At 47.1% G+C, this 19651-nt stretch overlaps 2 protein-coding genes across 2 annotated transcripts in view; one reads left to right on the top strand and one right to left on the bottom strand.

Moving 5' to 3' along the window:
• The first annotated feature begins 487 nt into the window (after positions 1–487).
• The window catches only part of LOC135808590 (nephrocystin-1-like), a 34754-nt gene continuing 15590 nt past the window's right edge, over positions 488–19651 (top strand). The window contains exons 1-18 of the mRNA XM_065321808.1: positions 488–673; positions 1494–1585; positions 3059–3119; positions 3550–3624; positions 3971–4032; positions 4436–4483; positions 6632–6734; positions 7381–7475; positions 8406–8478; positions 8686–8965; positions 9368–9443; positions 9877–9925; positions 10275–10359; positions 10813–10980; positions 11647–11699; positions 12779–12850; positions 14743–14809; positions 16353–16390. Coding sequence (XP_065177880.1) covers positions 620–673; positions 1494–1585; positions 3059–3119; positions 3550–3624; positions 3971–4032; positions 4436–4483; positions 6632–6734; positions 7381–7475; positions 8406–8478; positions 8686–8965; positions 9368–9443; positions 9877–9925; positions 10275–10359; positions 10813–10980; positions 11647–11699; positions 12779–12850; positions 14743–14809; positions 16353–16390 — 1551 coding nt within the window. The 5' untranslated portion in view covers positions 488–619. The remainder of the gene's footprint in view (positions 674–1493; positions 1586–3058; positions 3120–3549; positions 3625–3970; positions 4033–4435; positions 4484–6631; positions 6735–7380; positions 7476–8405; positions 8479–8685; positions 8966–9367; positions 9444–9876; positions 9926–10274; positions 10360–10812; positions 10981–11646; positions 11700–12778; positions 12851–14742; positions 14810–16352; positions 16391–19651) is intronic.
• On the bottom strand, positions 4541–5927 carry LOC135808591 (peroxiredoxin-like 2C). The gene has a single exon (XM_065321809.1). It carries the CDS (start codon positions 5816–5818, stop codon positions 5207–5209), a length of 612 nt encoding a protein of 203 aa, XP_065177881.1. The 5' UTR covers positions 5819–5927; the 3' UTR covers positions 4541–5206.

Here is a 19651-nt window from a genome sequence, read left to right as displayed (position 1 = left end):
CGTATGTCGGCATAATGAGTCGTTCGCTTCGCTATGCATACATGTAATACGTATGTGTTATTAGCCGAGTATCAGGGCAATACCGGCCGATATCTGCCCAAACGGCGTGAGCTGTGAGGGCAGATATCGTAGTGTAATAACATAATACATAACCCTCTTGGTAGGATCAGTGCAGTGCGTGTCCCGTTTCTTGAATTCTCTGAACGACTTACGTAACTACTTGTTGCATGATCGCTCTGCGGTTGGCTTCAGTTAGGTCGTGCTGATGCATGATTTACCATGTTCAGAGACCATGGAGACCGTCACCAAGTCCAAGATCGATCACTCACGTCGATCATGTGCACATCAGATCGATTCAAAGGATGCGCCTACCCGTAAGCAGGTAACCATGGTAACTAACGTTGGCAGATCAATGAAGTCGTTTTGTTTTGCTGGTGCGACCCGGTGGCATGACAGCATAATATTTTCTAAATGGCACCGTCGTGCCTATCCTAAACATCGACATCGTGTACGTGTGCATTTGCATTTCACAATCCGGTCGTGAGTGAGCAATGTTGTGGAGATATATCTAGCGATGTTCGTGTGAGTAGCCTTCGAGGGTTAGCGCATCGCCATCGTGATGGGAAGTCCACTAGCGGCGACGAAGTCCTTGGTTGCTGAGCTCTCCAGTGAGGTAATGAGGTGTGCATTGACATGCTTGATGCATGCCCATGTTGCTTAGCTATTGCATTGCACCTTGACGAGGAGCTGTTCCCAACAAACCCCAACTTGAATTCAGCTTTTATTATAACAATACAAACACTTTCTCAGCTGATCGAACGAATTGTTGCCACATTGGCAGCGACAGTGACTAGTCATTCTAGGTTCACTGAAAAGAAACTTAGTGGTTACTCTTACACAGTCTACATCATGATTAATTTTACAATTATTTGTAATGTTGGTGTGTGCAAGTAATGAATGAGGTCACACGAGGTAGCAAGCTACGAGTGTTTCAACAGCTGTATGCACACCCACACGTACTCTCAGTGATAATGTGCCTGATTTCAAGGGGCAGTTATTATTGTCCACGATTTGAATCCAAGCCGGCCTCTGCTCAATCAGCCAGGGTTTTGACTCATTGACAGCTTGGGTACAGCGCGAAAGAAATGAAGCGGAAGTAACAGGCAACAATCATTTTCCACCGGTTCATCCAGGGAATGTTTTGCTGGCAATTGCAACACTGCTACATCATGTAGCAGTGTTGCAAGTCATGTCGCGCTGTGGTGTACTGTCAAGATATTGAGTCTGTCGCTATACATGTATATGCATATCTATGGTAGCCTGGCAGCAGAGAGTTTGGGTAACCCTCTTCTCTAATATTTTATTCCAACAGACTTCGCTCACCCCTCTGGCATGATTGTACACACTAGTACTTGCAATGAAGCGCTAACATTTAGAAATTGGCTCCATGACTGGTTGGACGGTGTACGTCTATCTGTTGTGCATCATCTCAGGTGGAGCGATTCCGTCAACATTGTGCACGTATCCTGCTGCAGGCTGGAGATGTCGGAGCGACGAACAGCGAAACCCAGGAGCTGTGTAGAAGGTATCGTTGGACCGTTCACAAGTGCATCATTGGCATATCACTACAGCTACATTCATGGAAGGAACTGTCCTTGGCATTTGCTTTACCCATTGTGCATACTCAAGCTGGATACAAATCTACTTCATTCCTTGGTGCTGACCGCTTAAATGCGCTTCCCGAATCCCTTCGCACGAATCATATCCCCAATTCATTTCGCCAGGAACTTAACAAATTCATTCATCTTGGGCACCCTGTAAGAAGACCTTATAATAGGGTCTGTTGGGAATGCCGAAGTAAAATAATAAAATACAATACAAATTTGCTAATGACAATAACCCGTGGATTGGGAAATTCTTCTCTTCAGACGTTTCCCTATACAAACTCTCTCAAACTAATGGACTGGGTGTCCGTGAGAAGTTTGTTCAGACGTATCACGGGCATGTACTGTAGCGGACATTGAAATCCGATGACAAGTCAAGCCTCCACGGCACGGGGTGCTGGCCTTGCAACCGCGAGCACCGCTGGTCCATCGTTACACTGTACATGTATACATGGACTACAGTGCATGTACAGTCAACTTCGCTTATAACGACATTGGGCGGGGCATCAAAAAAGTGTCCTTATTCGCGAAGTGTCGTTATACCCGAAGTCTCATTATGTGTATTACAGTTGGATGGGACTTCGCTCTTGGCATGGAAATTCTGGCGTTTTTCGCGAATTGTCGTTTTATCCGCAGTCGTTATTAGCCAAGTTGACTGTAGTCCATCGTTACATTGTACATGTACACATGAACTACAGTACATGCACTGTAGTTCATGAACTACAGTACATGCACGCGCTAAAAGCAGTAAGGGCACCGCCCCGGTTATTCCATCGGATTTCAATATCCACAATAGTACATGTACTAATTTATACAAAAAGAGAAAGACCAAGGAACTATAAGTTACGCCAAGAGTAGATAAACAAGAGTGTGCAACTCCGGATGGATTGGCCCACGGCGGAATTTTTTGTTGACGTAATCTTTTCGACGACGCACGCGCTGCGAGCCTTTTGGAGAGTTTTCCCTCGTGCACTTGGCTGGGCTTTACACTACAAGGTCGGTGCCCAGCACGTGCTCTCACACTGCTCTGCGGCAAAGCCGCGTTTCTCTGAAAAAAGGTGACGTAAACAAAAAATTCCGCCGTGGGCGCGGGGTATCTGCAGATTGTGCAGGAGAGATCCGGAGTTGCACACTCTTGTTTATCTACTCTTGGTTACGCTATACTGTCCACTACCACCACCAGTCACTAAACATTGGCTCTCCATCTGAGTACATTAGTACATGTACTAGGAGTTAAGAATCAGGCATGGACCAGCTAGGACGTTTTTGTGCAAAAGATGTGTGTGGGGTAGCATTGCTGAAGTAAACGTCGGATCATGTAGCGCAACTGCGGGCCTGTTCCTGTGGCAGTGTTTGATACTCGTTCCTATGCTTGTTGTTGCTGTGCTTGGCAGATGTGTGCAATTACAGCAGTCTGCTGATGGTCTGCTAACACAAGTCGAGGGACTGACTGCAGTAAGTGTAGTGCAGTAGTGGTAACGTTCCAGTCAGGTCTCCAAGTCGCTAAGATCATTGATGATAATATTGCGTGATCAGAGCATCTTCTTCCATTGGTAGCATGCCCGTTGAAAGCGATGCTTGACACGTTCCTTGGCTTCTAGAATGTGTGCGTGGCTATTGTCTAATGTGCATGTAGTTTCTGAGCTGGTCATGTGCAACCGTGCTGCATAGCTGTGGTGACATGATTGTACCGTACATTGTACCGTAGTAAGTGACTTGCAGTATCCTGCATCAGCTAGGTACCAATCTCTATCTACTGTCTCTACATCTGTCCTCACGAGACCTTTCAGAGGTAGTAATGGTCATCTGTTAGCTAACCTCGTGTATACTTGCTGTTGACCTTGTCTTTGCCTGTTCATCTTGCCGCTCCACTGACATTGCTCAGGATGGAGAGCCGAAGAAGATGGCGGATTTTTCCCAGCGCAAGCGCCAGGAGCTGCGGAGAATTCAGGGTCTTCAGGTGAGGACACTGTGACTATTCATTCCCGGGTACACACTGATCGGCGGCATCAATTCATATGTTCCTTTGGTTATGTGATAAGACCCTGTTTGAACTCTTTATCATGAGACTATGGCTGGTTATGCTGATGAGAAACCACTGTCTTTAATACAACGACTCGGGTCTCAGATATTTGGATCAAGCCAGTTGCCTGGGGCAGAGGAAGCTTTGATTTGCATTAGGCCATTTGCCTATTCTGCCGGGTTGCCACTCTAAATATTTAAATACGGTGGTACATTGCATCAGTTCCTCTGAGTTTAAGCAGTACGTCTTAGACTCTTTTGTCACGTTTTTTCCCCGCCGGTAGGCACGTCTGTCGAATCTAGCTTCCCAGTTGGAACCATCCGATGTGGACAACATACTAGCTGGGTAAGTAGTCATAGCTAGTGTACTACTGCAATCACATAGAGTTACGTAAAGGCCAACAATCTTGATTATGACGTTAGCATACCACCAGTGTTAGAGCCTGCTCAAGCGTGCCTTCTCCGGTCACTCCACGATACTGTCAGTGCACTGCTTTTCTGGATCAGAGCTTTGCTTAGACTTTGCTGTGTCTGATAGGCTGATGTTTGATGCAAGCAATTATTTGTAATTTTGTATGCTTTTGTTTCACTTCATCGGCTTTTGGCCACTATACATCATTCTTTCTTTCTACCTAGTCTGTCGAAAGTCTGTTTTATGTTCTGTTTCATAAGAAATGAAGATCATGAATGTGAATACCAGTTTGCAGACAGTGTAACTTAGCACATTGTTCCTGCTTGTTTTCTCACAGCAATTTGACTGGTGACCTGAGTGAAGAGGACCTGCCACCAACACCACAGTAAGAAATAAGCACCATGCAACGCTCGTAATGAACATGCAATATTCAGATATTTGGTTCTGTTAGGCGACTGTTTACTAGCTGACCCCACCATCTGTCCCAACGACTGAATATCAAGCCAAGCAGGATTGCACCTGGCTTCAATGTAGCTGACCGTTGAGCGTTGTCGCCACTTTTCTTCGCACATGTGGACGCAGCATGCATGCAGGTTTCGTGTGCGCCGAATAGAAACACTCCAATAGGTTGGGTGTTTGATGATGAAATGCATGTGTACAAAATATGCGTCCTCCCGTATAAAGTGGATGTTCACAGCACTGCTTTTAGACGAGCAAAGAACCAAAAATACTGTCATGACCCGACCTCCGATCAGTATCCACTGTGTGAAACAGGTCAAGTATAAAACGTGAAATAGAATCATTAGTCTGAAGGTAAGAGCACTGTGTCAAAATCGATTAGTACCATACCTCTGTCACACTCTGTTATGACCGTAGATTATCGTTAGAAAGGATCTGTTAGAAAACAAATGATATAATAGAGTGTGTATTCGACTATGCACTGTACGCCATGCATTGCAGTGCCACATAGTTCAACATGCATTAAGGATAGCAAAGAATTCAAAATTGTCACTGGTACATGTAAGTGTTGACACAAGGCATCAAACCAACGAAGAGCAGACAATGAAACTAGTTCCGAAGTACCTGTAGCTCCCCAGAGTTGCTTATGTCACTTGTATGTTGCCAGTGGACGGGCACCGACATGAGCCAGCAGGTCATCAATGGGTGCATGATCCAGGCTGCCCGAGTCCCGGTGCCAAAACTCAACCGTGCCGTCCTGTGCCACGATGAATGCGCCGCCCTGTTGTCGCACATCTCCCTGCAGACCGGTTGAAACGGCGCCGGTGACAAAGTTGGTCAGCCCGCCGACCAGTGAGGACGTGACGTGCTGACTGCTTGCCTTTCCCAGTGCCAGCGTAGTGTTAAGACCAAGACCCCTGTACACCACCCGCTCAGCATCGCAGTACACGTCGTGCTTGAAACCAAGCTCCTCCTTGAGAGGATTGATGTGCTTGTGTGGCGAGCAGCCGATGACAACTAAGCGGACGTTAATCTTCTCCAGGACATCGACGGGTATTCTCGCCAGCTCTTTCATGTAGTCACGGCACACATAGCAGAGAAAATGGCGCACAAATATGATGATGGCCTTTTTGTCTCGGTACAATGACTTGAGTAGTAGGTGCTGTCCAAGACCGTTAGACAATGGGAGGTCGGAAGAGAACACACGTTCAAACTCCTCTTCGGTACCGTCCTCCCCCGGTTGAAACTGGGTCGATGCCATATTGACCTGTGAATACAAGCTCCACAACCAGCAGTCAAACGTGATCAGAAAGTAAGCAAAGGCAAACACTCACGGACAGGGACTAGGAACATCTGGTTGTGAAGCTCACCACACTTGCTTGTATGGTGCAGTCGGTGTGAAGTCAGAGCTTGTCATATCATCAGCATGTCCAATACCAAGTGCGTTTGTAGTGATATAATTATATACTGCCTCGATCGTTACTGCACAATGAATGTGCGCATCTCTCGCCTTCACTGACTGCGTCAACTTGTGACGATGTTGTAGACATGCGAGCTTTGTATGTGTTGCCACAAGATGACTATGCCGCCGATTGGTCGAAGTGATACTCACAGCCATACTGTGAGTGTGTTGTGGATTCAGTTACAGGATACACGCAGTAATCCTCGCTACAGATGTGATCCTATCCATGGGACCTGCTATGTGTCAATGTGTGAACCATTGCTCAGAACTAGTTAGCACAATGAATGTTGTCTTTAGAAACAGTGACTATAAACTTAGTCCTGCTACAATCATGACGCAGCAGTGGTATCTTTCTCATCTACATGGAATAGCATGGTGTGAAAAGTGTGTGCATTTGTGTGTGATAAAGTCATCCAGGTACGTATAACTTTACCAAGGGTTTTGAATGGCGCTATGTCCAATGCTGCGCTATGTCCAACGCCATATCAAGTCTCTTGTATCACTGCAATAGCTGCAAGTTCGACACGCAGATACATGTGCGTTGTCCTATGTGAAATGATCCAATTGTGCTGCAGCATGAAGGGAATTTTCCCCTCTCTATTTTCCCTGCAGAGTACCTTCAGCAGCTGAGCAAGAGGATCCGACAGAGACGACGGATGCATCACTGGATGAGGATGCAGACGATGCAGATGACCATAGTGGCAGTGAATATGAGGTTGTCTTTCACACTGTGTTATCTAGTTCCCACTAAGGATGTTTTTAAAATTTAGGGCCTTGTACATATACTCTTTAAAAAAAGAAGAAAATGGTTTGCAATTTGAAACTCGGATGTCGAGCCAATAATAAATGTAGAAAGGAAAAGGAAATATAGATACGAGTTGAGAGTAACTCTCCATCACTGTAACCAGATACTATATGCAGTCAGAAAGTGCAACAACAACAAAATGGTTTGCCAATAACAAATTCTCGGCTGCTCAATTGCAGCCATGCTACTCCTTCGATTAAAGCGGCCACAATTTTGTACCAGAAATGTGTAATTCTTGGTATCTGGGGCAATTCAGGACAGCAAAATGGCCTTGCTCCACTGCTGTTCTGTGAACTGAAGTACATGTACTGTGCTTTGTACCCCATGCCATCCGGGTGTTCCAAGCATATTGGGTGCAACCTTTGTAAAGGTGGGTTCAGGCAAATGTTTTACTCAACATGACCCGTAATGATGACTCCCAACCGGGTCACAAGTGACCCGGTGTTCTTTTTGCAAACGGGTCCAAGCACCCTCCAACCGGGTGGCTGACCCTGCTGACCCGGCTCTGGAGCATTCACTGGTAATGTGTTCTTGGGGTTTTTCCTTCTATGTACAGTTGCCACAGGCCATTGCCATCTCAGCATATGATGCCCAGCAGGATGGTGATTTGGCAGTACAGGAGGGAGAGGTGCTCTACATCGTGGACTCAACGTTAGTGCACCTCAGTACAGGGGCTTAGCTGGTCCTCCCGTTAGGCGGGTGCACGGCCGTATATGTGTAGAATGGCTGGTGCATGTCATTCATAGTCATTATGTGCATGCTGAACCTAGGACGAATTTTTCTCCCCCCCCCCCCCCCCCCGTGCCTCATGTGGGCTACGCGCCCGCTGTATATTACTATATTTCGTAAAAACCACTTAATGGACACCTGTAGAGGGCCTACGCCTCCGTATCCATGAATTGCGTTCATCAGCTCTAACTGCACTTGATCCATTTGCAGTGAGTTCTGTGATAGGGATGTCTTTTTGTGCAAGACCTCAGAAGCATTGCTTGTGCAATGACAATGCCCCGGGGATTTTACTCTTTAGCCGTTTAAAAGACAGCTCCCCGAAAAGGCTTCTATTTGGCAGAAAAGCGGCTTTAGTTTTGACCACTTGTGTCGGAGAGAAGGGTCTAACTATAAATAGAAATGCAGTGGCAGCTAATGCACGGATGAATAGAAATGCACGTGCCAGTAGTGGAGGTAACCAACATCCATCATAACGGCAAGTCTCCACTTCGTGTACTGGCACGTGCATTTCTATTCATCCGTGCATTAGCTGCCACTGCATTTCTATTTATAGTTAGACCCTTCTCTCCGACACAAGTGGTCAAAACTAAAGCCGCTTTTCTGCCAAATAGAAGCCTTTTCGGGGAACTGTATGCACCTTGTGTTGCTTCCTTTTCAAAATCCTGACCTGGGAACTTAAAGCAAAAAGTAGGGAAATGTATGATGCGGTATCAAATTTTAAAAGATCTGACAGGCAGCACAATTTCCACATTCAGTAACTGTTGTTGCACATGCGCTGAAATATGATCTTCATAGAAACAAGTTTCATCGCTCATTACAATGTAGTTCGTTTCATTTGGGTGCATTTCGCAGAAGAGAAGATGGCTGGTGGTTGGCGGAGAATGCTTGCGGAGAGACCGGCTTAGTCCCTGGAAACCATTTTGAGGTAAGGCCAGTCTAGAATTCGGTACCAATGTCTTCACTTTATTGAAATACTAAAACAAGGATTACTGCTCTCCTCCTCCTTCTCTTCCCTTCCTTCTCCTTCTCCCCCAGTCAATGCCACCATTGAATCATTCAACATCTGTCTAAGCCTGAGTACAATAAGGAGACAAACAATGTATTGTCTGATGGCTGTATGCTCTGTCTGCAGCTGATTGAATCCGACACGGCGTCGGAGAGTGCTACGCCAGTCCCCTTGGGTCAACCAGACATGTATAGCGATGCCAGTCCTTCCTCTCATCGTCATGGTGATACTAGTCATATTCCTCCTCATCGTCAGGGTGATTCTGCTCATCCTCCTCGTCATGGTGATGTTGGTCCTGTGCCTACCGCTCCTCACAACGCCATGGCTACGCGTGCGAGTCTTGCCAATGAGGAACGGTCGTCAGCGGCAGACTCTACCAGCATGACGAGATTGGAGCAACACGCCGGTAAGTGAATACAAGGGATGGAGAGAAAGTTAGAGTGAGTGAAACACAGTTAAACAAGGCTAGGTTCATGGTGAAGTGGAATTTTGAACACATCTGTTGATCTGGCTATACTGTAGCTCTGTTACACTATCTTCCCAATTTTCATGTTTTCTAACAGGCCATTAATATTGAATGGTCTGTCAGCTAGCAAAGAGCGTACCCCGGCACTCCTGCTCTAGAGAATACCAGGTGTACCTGAATGTACATGTTAAACCATAGCTCAGTGGTGGAGCATCGATGGCCTTCAGCGAAGGTCCCGGGTTCGATTCCTGCTGGGAACAGTCAGTTTTTCTTCAGACTTTTTCCCCTCTTCATTCCCTCAAAGTGTGTCACTCATTGCTTCCATTTCTCGGTTCACTTCAGAACAGCAGGAAGAACAAGAAGATAACGACGTGTCCGATGATGATGAAACACCTGAACTACCCACAAAGCAAACAAGGTAAGAGGGAGACAGAGAAAGAGAGAGAGAGAGAGAGAGAGAGGGGGGGGGGGGGGGGTGGAAGTGGGACGAAGTCCTATTGTCACAAAGGCACAAATGAAGTTGTGGTGCTCCAGATGATGATACCTGCTGCTTCTTTCGTGTTGTGTGTTCATGAAGCAAGCTACGAGTCATTAATGAATGATGAGTGACGTACTTTGGATGTGATGATGAATACAGGCCGAGTATGCGTCACACTTTACTGAATTACTAATGGATATTTTCAACTATTTTGTTCTTACGATCTACGGCAAGTGTCCGTCAATCGGCACAATCTCTGATATGTTGGGGGGGGGGGGGGGGGGGGCAGCGACCTTCTTCAGACTTTTTCCTGTTCCTTAGGTAATGTGTGTCATAATTCAAAATTTGATTACTGCATTCCGCTTCCTCTTAGATCTCCCAGTGAAAACCGTTGGAAGCTTCTTAGACAGGCAGTAACTCAGGTGAGGTCGCCTAGAGAAACTGGAGAAACACTGCCAACGATACATTGCCAGTGGTCTTCGGTCCATCATCTATCTCTTCCCAACAAGTGTTTCATCTTGAATTAAGTGCTAAAGCATCATTGGTAGTTGTTTGTAGTTGCTTTGCCAGTGTACCGTATCAGGCTAGTACTTCTGAAGTACTATCAGGCTAGTACTTCTGAAGTATTATCCCGAATTCCGACTCTACTGCATCATGACTTGCTCATAGTGACACATCTATGGTGCACTTGTACTACAGTCCTTGTAATTCTGTCTACATTGCATGCTCGAACAGTTATCGCTTCTCCCCATACGTTGTTCTACTCTGCAGCCGTCTATAGCTGACATTCTGCGTTCAATGGGGGCTATTCCATCTGGCTTCAGGCGCTCTATGCTAGCGGAGTTGCAAGCGAAGGGTGAGGGCTTCGTCCGCAGTATTAGTATGATTATAAATTGCACCACTAGAAGAGCCTGGTTACTTGAATCGGATCACCATACCGTGTGATGCCTGGTACCTGTGTATGTATGTGTGCATCCATGTGCGCACGCACTCATGTACAAATATGACTATAAGTATAACTTCATAAGTTTGAGCCTTTTTAGTCTTAATGATAGCATTATTCAACAGTGCCTGTGTTGTGGAGTCTGTCAGGGTAATCTTGGACTCATAAATGTTTCAAACAGGAATTCAAGGTAATCAGAGAACTGCTGTAAAGCATGGTATTGTGTCAAGCAAGTGTCATCCTAAATGTGTAGTCTTCTACAACTTTTGAAGTAACTCGGCATAGTGTTTGTGTTCAGAGCAGGGAGGCGAGTGGTATGATTATGCAGGCATATCCATCATCCATTCCTTGCCATTTGTTCCGCAGGTGAATTCACGTATCGTCACTTCTTGGAGCCCCGTGTCGACAACACCGGTCTGCTCTTGGATGGACTGAACTGGGACAGTGCGGCTGGCAGTATCAAGTCGTCGCCGGCAGGGGTTTGTCGCGGCGTAACCATAGTCTCTTGTCGCAAGATACCCCTGGTCACACGCAGTAAGCACCTTAAACAAGTACTCGGCGTGCATGAGCACTTCAAGTCTGAAGTCTTGAGCACATCGGTGCAATTTCATTAAGCGGTTTCCCTTCAATGAAGGGAGGAGATGCTTTCTAATTGGAATTGGTTCTTACATTGAAATACCCCCCCCCCCCTTCCCTGCCCTCCTATCCAGGAGGACTGGGCGTGGCCCAAAAAGATTCAGGCGTTCTGGTTTGGAGCAATGCACATTGTCATTACCAATACATCGTGCCTTTAGAGCAGGTTATTGTTACAAAGACCTATTCTCTTGGCTTCAAGTAGGAGACTGCAGGCTGACAGATACCAATATGATTGGTAGTATGTGGAGGGGGTTCTGGACGGCACGTGATGAACTGTACTGCAATGTAGCACTACGTAGATCAAAGCAAAGTAATGCATTGTGTGAGCTCTATTACTTCGAAGTACATGTTTTAAGCCTCCACATCGATTTTTTGTCTATTACATGTATGATCAGTTGGGTGTGAAAAGCACCATGTATGATGCCTAACTCTCTTATCGCCTGTACTAACCATATACATATAGCCTGTACCCGGGCTGTTGATGCAGCCATGACCTGGCAAGTTGCCATGAGTGTGGAAATGCTCTATGAATGCTTGTTTGGATTTTACGTTCTGTTTTGATAGCTGTAAGCGTGTTGCGAAGGCAAGTGAGGGTTGTACTGTTTGATCGGCAAAAGGTAAGCACTATCAGGGACATAGCCAGCAATCGCATGTCATCACGTACATTGAAAATCAACGTAATTTTGCGAATCGACCTTTTTTTCAGGATCACTTTTCAACGAGGACGAAGCAAAGTCGGCCGAACGAAGCCTAGAGGAAGAAAGTCACCCTCTCCACTTCACCATCACGATACTGACATAGATACGAGATGAAAAAACTAAAAAATCCACAAGAAAACTGTACGGCCATCATCGCGCTGACTTTGGTCTGAGAATTTCTATCACGATCAAAAATGTACGAGGAGCACTCAAAAATAAGCCACAGACGTACCTTTATCGCTCTCTACTCCCTTTTCAAGGCACAAAAGTCGACTCTCCACTTTCAAACCAGGAACCAGACATACCAGTGGTCCTTTTCAGCTGCTCCACGAGCGCAGGAAATGTTCACCAAGGGGCGCAGAGCAGCATCCATTCCAGAAAAAGAACTAAAATACGAGTGAGACTGCATGCCTGAGTACATGAGTACATGTATGAGTACATGCAGAAAATAGTCAATTTCAGCGTTTCTGCTCCAAACCACAACTAGCTTCGACTAGAAACAAAGATTACACGAAAGGATCAAACAACAACCATTTTCTGCAGTTTTTTTGCAGATGGCTTCCTTGTGCTTGGCCCAGCACGCCAAAAATCACATCTCGGAGGAGTACAAAAATTACAACTCTCAGATATCCTCGATTGCTGGCCATGATTATTTGAAATGCTGCAAAATTCTGCATGAAGTGTGAATCCCATTGTTTGGCAGCCACCTGCCTTTCATTTTCTCCCTCTCTCACTACCATAATTCCCCTCTTTTCTCTTTTGCGGTACGTACGTGTAGTTCTGGTAATGATTCCGAGACAGTCTGTCAGCTAGGCTGGGTCTGCTTCACTGGTGTAGCCACATTCTGTGGCCCCACCGTCGGGTGTTTCTCATCTCCCCTGCTTCTTCTCCTTCACAATCCATCGGCAGAGCTTTGTAAAACATGCCCCCGGGCAGAGTGTTTGGTGACAGATTCTGACTAGTCTGACAGTGTGTTAATCTTTATTGTATTTTCTCAGGTGCTAAGCAATATCCAGTATACGTCTGCTACCACTGCCGAGAGAGATGACAAGTCATGGAAGTTTGTCAAGGTAACTCTTTGAATGTGTGGAGGGATAATGGTTAGGGCCGGGTTCCACTGCGGCTCCGCGGCTCCGCTGCTCCGCGGCACTTGGCTGCATGCAGCGGAGCAGCGCGGTTCCACTGACACTCGCCATTCGCGGTACTGCGGTCGTGCTCCACACTTTTTGATGACGTTTCACCTGCCTGCGCGCGCGAAATCAAAAAAATCCTCGTGTTCTGGCCTGCGCAACGAATTAAAATTTGAATTTTAAAATTCTGGCGTACAAAACAATGCAAAGTACGGGAAACAGGTCGAGCCGCGACCGCGGCTCGCAGTTTTTGGTGAAGAATCGTAGCAAAAGCTCGCGGTGAGCCGCGGCCTCGCTGCTCCAGCTCGAGCCGCGGTCACTATGGTAATGATGACGTTTCAAGCCGCGAAAGACGAGCAGCGGAGCAGCGGAGCCGCAGTGGAACCCGGCCCTTAGAAGTTGCCAGATCCAGTGCAGAACTGGCAGCTAGGTAGCTAGGAGCATGATCGGGAATATCCTGCAGAACTCTTTTCAAGACCGAGATTTGACCTAGTTACGATAATTTCAAAATTTCTTCACCATCGGATCGATGCTTGTATGAACGGACAGTAGAGGGTTAATTACAGGTTGTACCATGTACTTTTACAAACTTGTTCATTGCGAAAAGATTGGCACAGTTAGCTGTATGATGGGGAGTTAGCACCGCTGTTGAGCTTCTACTGTTCTACAATTACACACTCGCAACTAGGGTGACAGTTCAAAACATACTACAAGTATTCACTGGACTGTTCAGACGGCGACATAAGGAGACCGAGAGAGAGAGAGAGAGAGAGAGAGAGAGAGAGAGAGAGAGAGAGAGAGAGAGAGAGAGGGGGGGGGGAGTGCGAAAACAGCATAAAACCCAGGCACAATTAACAAACGGGCAAAACAAGGTGTGAATTGAGCAGCTTCAAGATGAAGAAGGAGACAAACGGTGTAGAACACGTGGTAACCGAACAGTAAATTTCACGCATAGCCAGCAATCGCATGTCACCACGTACATTGAAAATCAACATAATTTTGCGAATCGACCTTTTTTTCAGGATCACTTTTCAACGAGGACGAAGCAAAGTCGGCCGAACGAAGCCTAGAGGAAGAAAATCACCCTCCCCACTTCACCATCACGATACTGACATAGATACGAGATGAAACAACTAAAAAATCCACAAGAAAACTGTACGGCCATCATCGCACTGACTTTGGTCTGACTTTGGTCTGAGAATTTCTATCACGATCAAAAATGTACGAGGAGCACTCAAAAATAAGCCACAGACGTACCTTTATCGCTCTCTACTCCTTTTTCAAGGCACAAAAGTCGACTCTCCACTTTCAAACCAGGAACCAGACATACCAGTGGTCCTTTTCAGCTGCTCCACGAGCGCAGGAAAGGTTCACCAAGGGGCGCAGAGCAGCATCCATTCCAGAAAAATAGCTAAAATACGAGTGAGACTGCATGCCTGAGTACATGAGTACATGTATGAGTCCATGCAGAAAATAGTCAATTTCAGCGTTTCTGCTCCAAACAGCAACTAGCTTCGACTAGAAACAAAGATTACACCAAAGGATCAAACAACAACCATTTTCTGCAGTTTTTTTGCAGATGGCTTCCTTGTGCTTGGCCCAGCACGCCAAAAATCACACCTTGGAGGAGTACAAAAATTACAACTCTCAGATGTCCTCGATTGCTGGCCATGAAACGATTATGATAGTCAGAACACACAGCTGTGGATTTAGACTCGTTTCTATTGAACAACTTCTTCAGATCTCAAGTCCTCTATGGGCTCATAGTTTGTATCAAGTAAATCATAGCGAGATGTGAATTTCTTGTGTTGCTCTTTGTCGGTTTTCTCCAGACGCCAGGAAAAAGTTTGACTGATGCCAGCTTTATCATTCGAGCTGCGAGCCTCTCACATTCATTATGTACGTTCTCGGTCCATGTTTGTTTAATTAACAGTGCAAAGTGTTGACTGGAAATCTGCACCCGATTTGGCAACACAGTGAAACTGTAGCCGTAGCGGTTTGCCAGTATATCATATAGATATACAACTGTGTGTCCTGAAATTCCCCTGCTTGGTGATAGCACCACACACATTTCAGGCACCGGAGCACACTGCCGTGAATGCTATATGGGCCACAACCAGCTAAAACATGTCTTTGGGTGAAAATTTTCAAATTTTGTTTTCCTCCAGAAAACAGTTCTTGGGACCTTACTTGACCTCTTGAAGGTGATACAGGGCAGAACAGTAGTCTACAACTGCCCCAAACACCGCTTTCAAAATATGTACTTTGAAATAGAAAATGACAGTTTTCGCACAGTCTGACACAAAGAGACAAACTATTACTTAGTGGCTTTTGTGGCGGAGCACAATACAACGGAACTAAAGATGTTGACACCGACTTGAGCATGTCTAAGGCATGGCCCACGTTCTCCCTGGAAAGCAACACGATGCGCTGGGCGGCGTTGCACTTGCATACTCTTTCGATTCTGGCAGTGACACTTTCGATCGTCGCCTGCGTTTCCGAGACTGCGTCAGACGTCCCATGAGAGCTGAACGCAAGTAACGTCGTAAGGCAGCCGGTTCGCCGCCTTAATGATTATGTACTAGCCCACAACTTGTGCCTCTTCGCTACTGGAGACGACGGGGACGATTCAGCTTCGCTGTCGACATCAACATCAATGAGATCCCAACAAATTGTCAGCGTCGCTCTGCAGACCCGCCGCCACGGACTTGCAGACACCTGAACAAACCTGGGCCATGCACAGCGATCGTCTGGCCCTGCGAGCTGCTCTAGTATCACTAGATGCGGACATTGTCAGTCTTTGCTCGCCAGCTACTGGAGTTGAAGTAGAACGCCAAACAAGTGTTTGAACAAAATTTGAGAAGATGATCGCCACATCATGAATTTTTGAATGAAGTGCAGAGTGAACGCGCTCCTAAAAAACATTTTTTTCATTTCGTCATTTCCCAACTTTTTTACGAAACCCCAAAGACATGTTTTAGCTGATCGCGGCCCATATTGTGTTGCCGGGTTGAGAGCAAGGGTAAGCAGAGAAACATTCGGCCCTGCACAGATTCATTCCATCCAGGTCGAGGACGGCTGGGGAGTGCAGTTGTGATGTGTGGGTTGGTGGTGGGTTGAGGTATAGAGTAGCACCCAGAAGCTTTATACGAGAAGGTATTTTGTTTTGTTTAGCCAGCGCCGGCCTTGTTGATGCTAGTACATTGCTATCATCTTGAATTGCTTCGTATTGTGACAAAGCAGTGTTACACAGTGCTCCAGGCACACCGTTCTAACTAAACGAATGCTTTCACGTACACACACACATACATACATACATACCTACATACCTACATACATAAACACACACACACACACACCGACTGTCGAGCAGTACATTTCCATCCGAGGTGATATTGCCTAAGTATATTGTGTATGTTACGTCCATCTTTCCTTTACCTAGGTATACTATTTGAGCTGTCAATGACTTGTCAAAATACAGTGAGTATAATCAATACCTTACTGCATGTACTATTCACGTCCGGTACTCAGCATCGGGTACTCAGCATCGGGTACTCAGCATCGGGTACTCAGCATCGGGTACTCAGCTGAGCTTGTGTTCCGACTTATGGAGATGCGTTAGGCCACACGTTTTTATTTCTATGTTTCTCGTCACCCGAAAATCTCAAATCGTATGCGAGAGGTGGAAAAAAATAAAAACATGACCGAAAAATAAAAAAATGTACTAGACCTTTGGTCATACTCAAATCGACCAATACACCGTGTAAAATAGCATCCAAAGTTTGCAACAAGTAGGAATACCACCTTGTCACAGGAACATTCACATCAATTAGGTACTGTACTGGTACTAATCAGACTTGCGGAAAACAAAAGAAGGAAATCAAACACCAAACACTAAAATACATGCCACTGCTCCGAAAAAGTGTGGCTCAAGCGTCCTCCGTGACTGCGTGCGTTCGCTTCGCTGCACGCTTCCTGCTCCTGACAGACTTGCCAGAGGCAGCACATGCTGCACACACTGGGTTTGCAACTTGGCACTGTGCCTTCACTGCAGCGGGAACTTCTGTGGGCTCCGTTGATCCACAGACATAGCAGACATCGAGGAACCGCTTCGATGAGAAGTAGACTGAAGAAACCTCAGTCGAGCAGGTCAGTCCATCCCGGACAACGGCGACCCGGTAGAGTGCGTGGCTGGCGGGGAGCAATGGTGCACCACAAACAAAGTCCGAGTCGTCGAATGCAGTCTCGAGGGCAGACGTGTTGTCCCTCGTCAGACGGGACTCTGAGAACACACAGCGTGGCTTCGTACAGTCAGAGCACTTAACGGCTAGACGGACTTTCTCCTTCCGAAGCGGGATAGTCGTGGCTGGGATCGTTTTCGCTGCTCCATCTCCAGCTGCCTTTTTCAACGAAGGACGGTGCTCTCCAGAGGTCTGGGTGCCCCACACATCACTGAAGGCCTTGTAGTGGTCACCATCAGGGACAGGGCACGGAAAGTGGTGTAGCTTCTGGAACGACTCGGCCGGCAGTGTAGGTGGTCCACAGATGGCACATGTGGGACTGCCACACTTCTTCACAACGAAGAAGTAGTGCTGTGCAATGCAGCAGTGCTGGAAAAACTCCTGGAACTTGGGCAATTGGGAGAGCTGGGCCTTGGTCATTGAACGCCGCACATCTAGATCGATGTCTGCAAGGATGGCGCACAGAGCATCAATGTTCTCATGACTGGCAGCTTGCTGAGTGACGAATTTCTTGCCGTCGAGTGGCACACGGTGGAGGTAGTCCGACACTAACGATTTTGTTGGCTCCACAGACTGCAGCAGTGCATCCATTAGACCCTCCTTCTTTGTGGCAGCTTCCCGCACATCCTTTGTGCTATTTGCTGACTTGAAGGAAGCCTCCATGTCGTCAGACATCTTGGCTCGCATCAAGCCAACTGACTGCAGTGCGAGGTTGACCAGGGACATGACCCGCTCCACAGGATTCTTGTAGCTCTGATACGGGCACGTCCGAACTGCAATGAGGTAGTCCAGCTGCAGATGCTTGAACAGGGCAATAAGAGAGAGTTGGACCGATGCAAAGGTGACATTGTGATCCGGGCCACCATCAGTGTAAAGAGCAAGAACAGGATGGACGATGGTGTTCACCTTGCACTGCTTGAGGGCTGTTGTGAGCTCAGCAGCATGGCGGACAGCAGATGATGGCTGAAACGCAGCCTCCTTCAAAGAGACTATGACTTGCCCACGGTAGAAACTGTCACACACGGACTCGGGGATATCGACAACTAGAGCAACAGATGGTACTAGCTTGACCTTTGTGAAGTCATGATCAGCAACAACGAATGCGACATCCTTGCTGACCAACACAGCTTTGCCCCTGTCCACAGCAGCTACTGGGAAATTTGGCTCCCCCACTTTCAGCATGTGCTTGTCATCCAAGCACACAAGAGTACAAACGTCCCGGAACATGACGGCAAACTCCTTCAAGTAGCGGAACTGGGCAGCGGCGTAGTGGCCGTCGACATGGTTGTGGCTGAGCTGTCGAGCCTGGACCATGTGCTTGATGTCTAGCTTTCCAGTGTAGTGACAAGCAGCAGCATGGGAGGTGTTCTTCGGGCAGAACTGCAATCTCACCCATGACTCACAGGGAACAGGGCTGTCTTCGGGCAGGCGTTTGCCAACTTGTTCAACAAGATCACGGGTTGAGATTGCTGCTGCCATGTGCACAACTTGTCCGTGGCGCCTGTCATCAACAGCCGTGAGGGCTTGGTCAGCTAGGAACTTGTCACACTCCTCCCAGAATGCATCATACCTCCCTTGACGGCCTTCATTCAGGGCACGTAGATCAAAGGCAATGTCAGGGTCTTGAGCGTCGAGGGCAAACGCTAATCTCTCCTGTACAGTCTTGCTTATGGCACAGGATGACTGGGCTACATCTCCGGAGACAAATTGGAACATGTTTCTCAAAACGGCAGGGCTGCACTCCGTCACCATCTGGTATCGCTCGATGAACTTCTTTCTCATTGCACGGGTAGCAAATGATGGGACATCCTTTTCACATTGCTTGACTAGTTTCAAACTTGCAGTGGAATTGGAGTCAGCAGGGTCCACCGGCACTTTCCATGCCCACCAAAGGCAACCAACATTACTACCAGGGTCGTAGGAGAAAAGCTCATAGGGAAACGGAAGCTCCATGCCATGGATGAACTTGTAGCGTTCCTTTCGATCGTTTGGCAGGAAATCATTCAGGTGGATAGCACAGCTATACGGCTCGGACGTACTCAGAGCAGCTTCCACTTCACCATACCGTTGGCATTTCTCTGCTGTTCGGACTCGTGCTGAATGCCGCACCAGACTAGAATTCTCACCAGATTCAGTGGACCTCACAGGCTCCATACTCTCGTGCACACTGTTCATGCGAGCTGTACCATCCAAGTACACGATGTACTTATCCAGCTGTTTGGCAAGCAACCGCAGTCCGTCGCGCACTGTTGTCCAGGATTCTACTTGTACAGCTGGTACACTGGACAGCTCCAACACAGACTGGCTCATCTCCTCAATCATAGTCCTGGGGAGAGGAGGCAAACGTTTATGGCCATGCTTGCCAGGGTTGTTGTAGTCCTTCTTCAGGAGGGGCTCAAACAAAGCAGGAACAGCGCACCCTCTGACCTGGAGACGTTCAACACGATCAGATGTGAGCTCGAAGAGGACAGAACGCAATTTCCGAATGAACGATTTACCA

Source organism: Sycon ciliatum, chromosome 2, assembly GCF_964019385.1.
Source record: "Sycon ciliatum chromosome 2, ocSycCili1.1, whole genome shotgun sequence".
NCBI lineage: Eukaryota > Metazoa > Porifera > Calcarea > Leucosolenida > Sycettidae > Sycon > Sycon ciliatum.
Note: the sequence above shows the minus strand (reverse complement) of the source record. Positions and strands in the feature narration are given on the sequence as shown.

Bases quoted from the DNA above. Each gene is read 5' to 3' on its own strand.
- LOC135808591 (XM_065321809.1), bottom strand. From the start codon at position 5,818: ATGGCATCGACCCAGTTTCAACCGGGGGAGGACGGTACCGAAGAGGAG.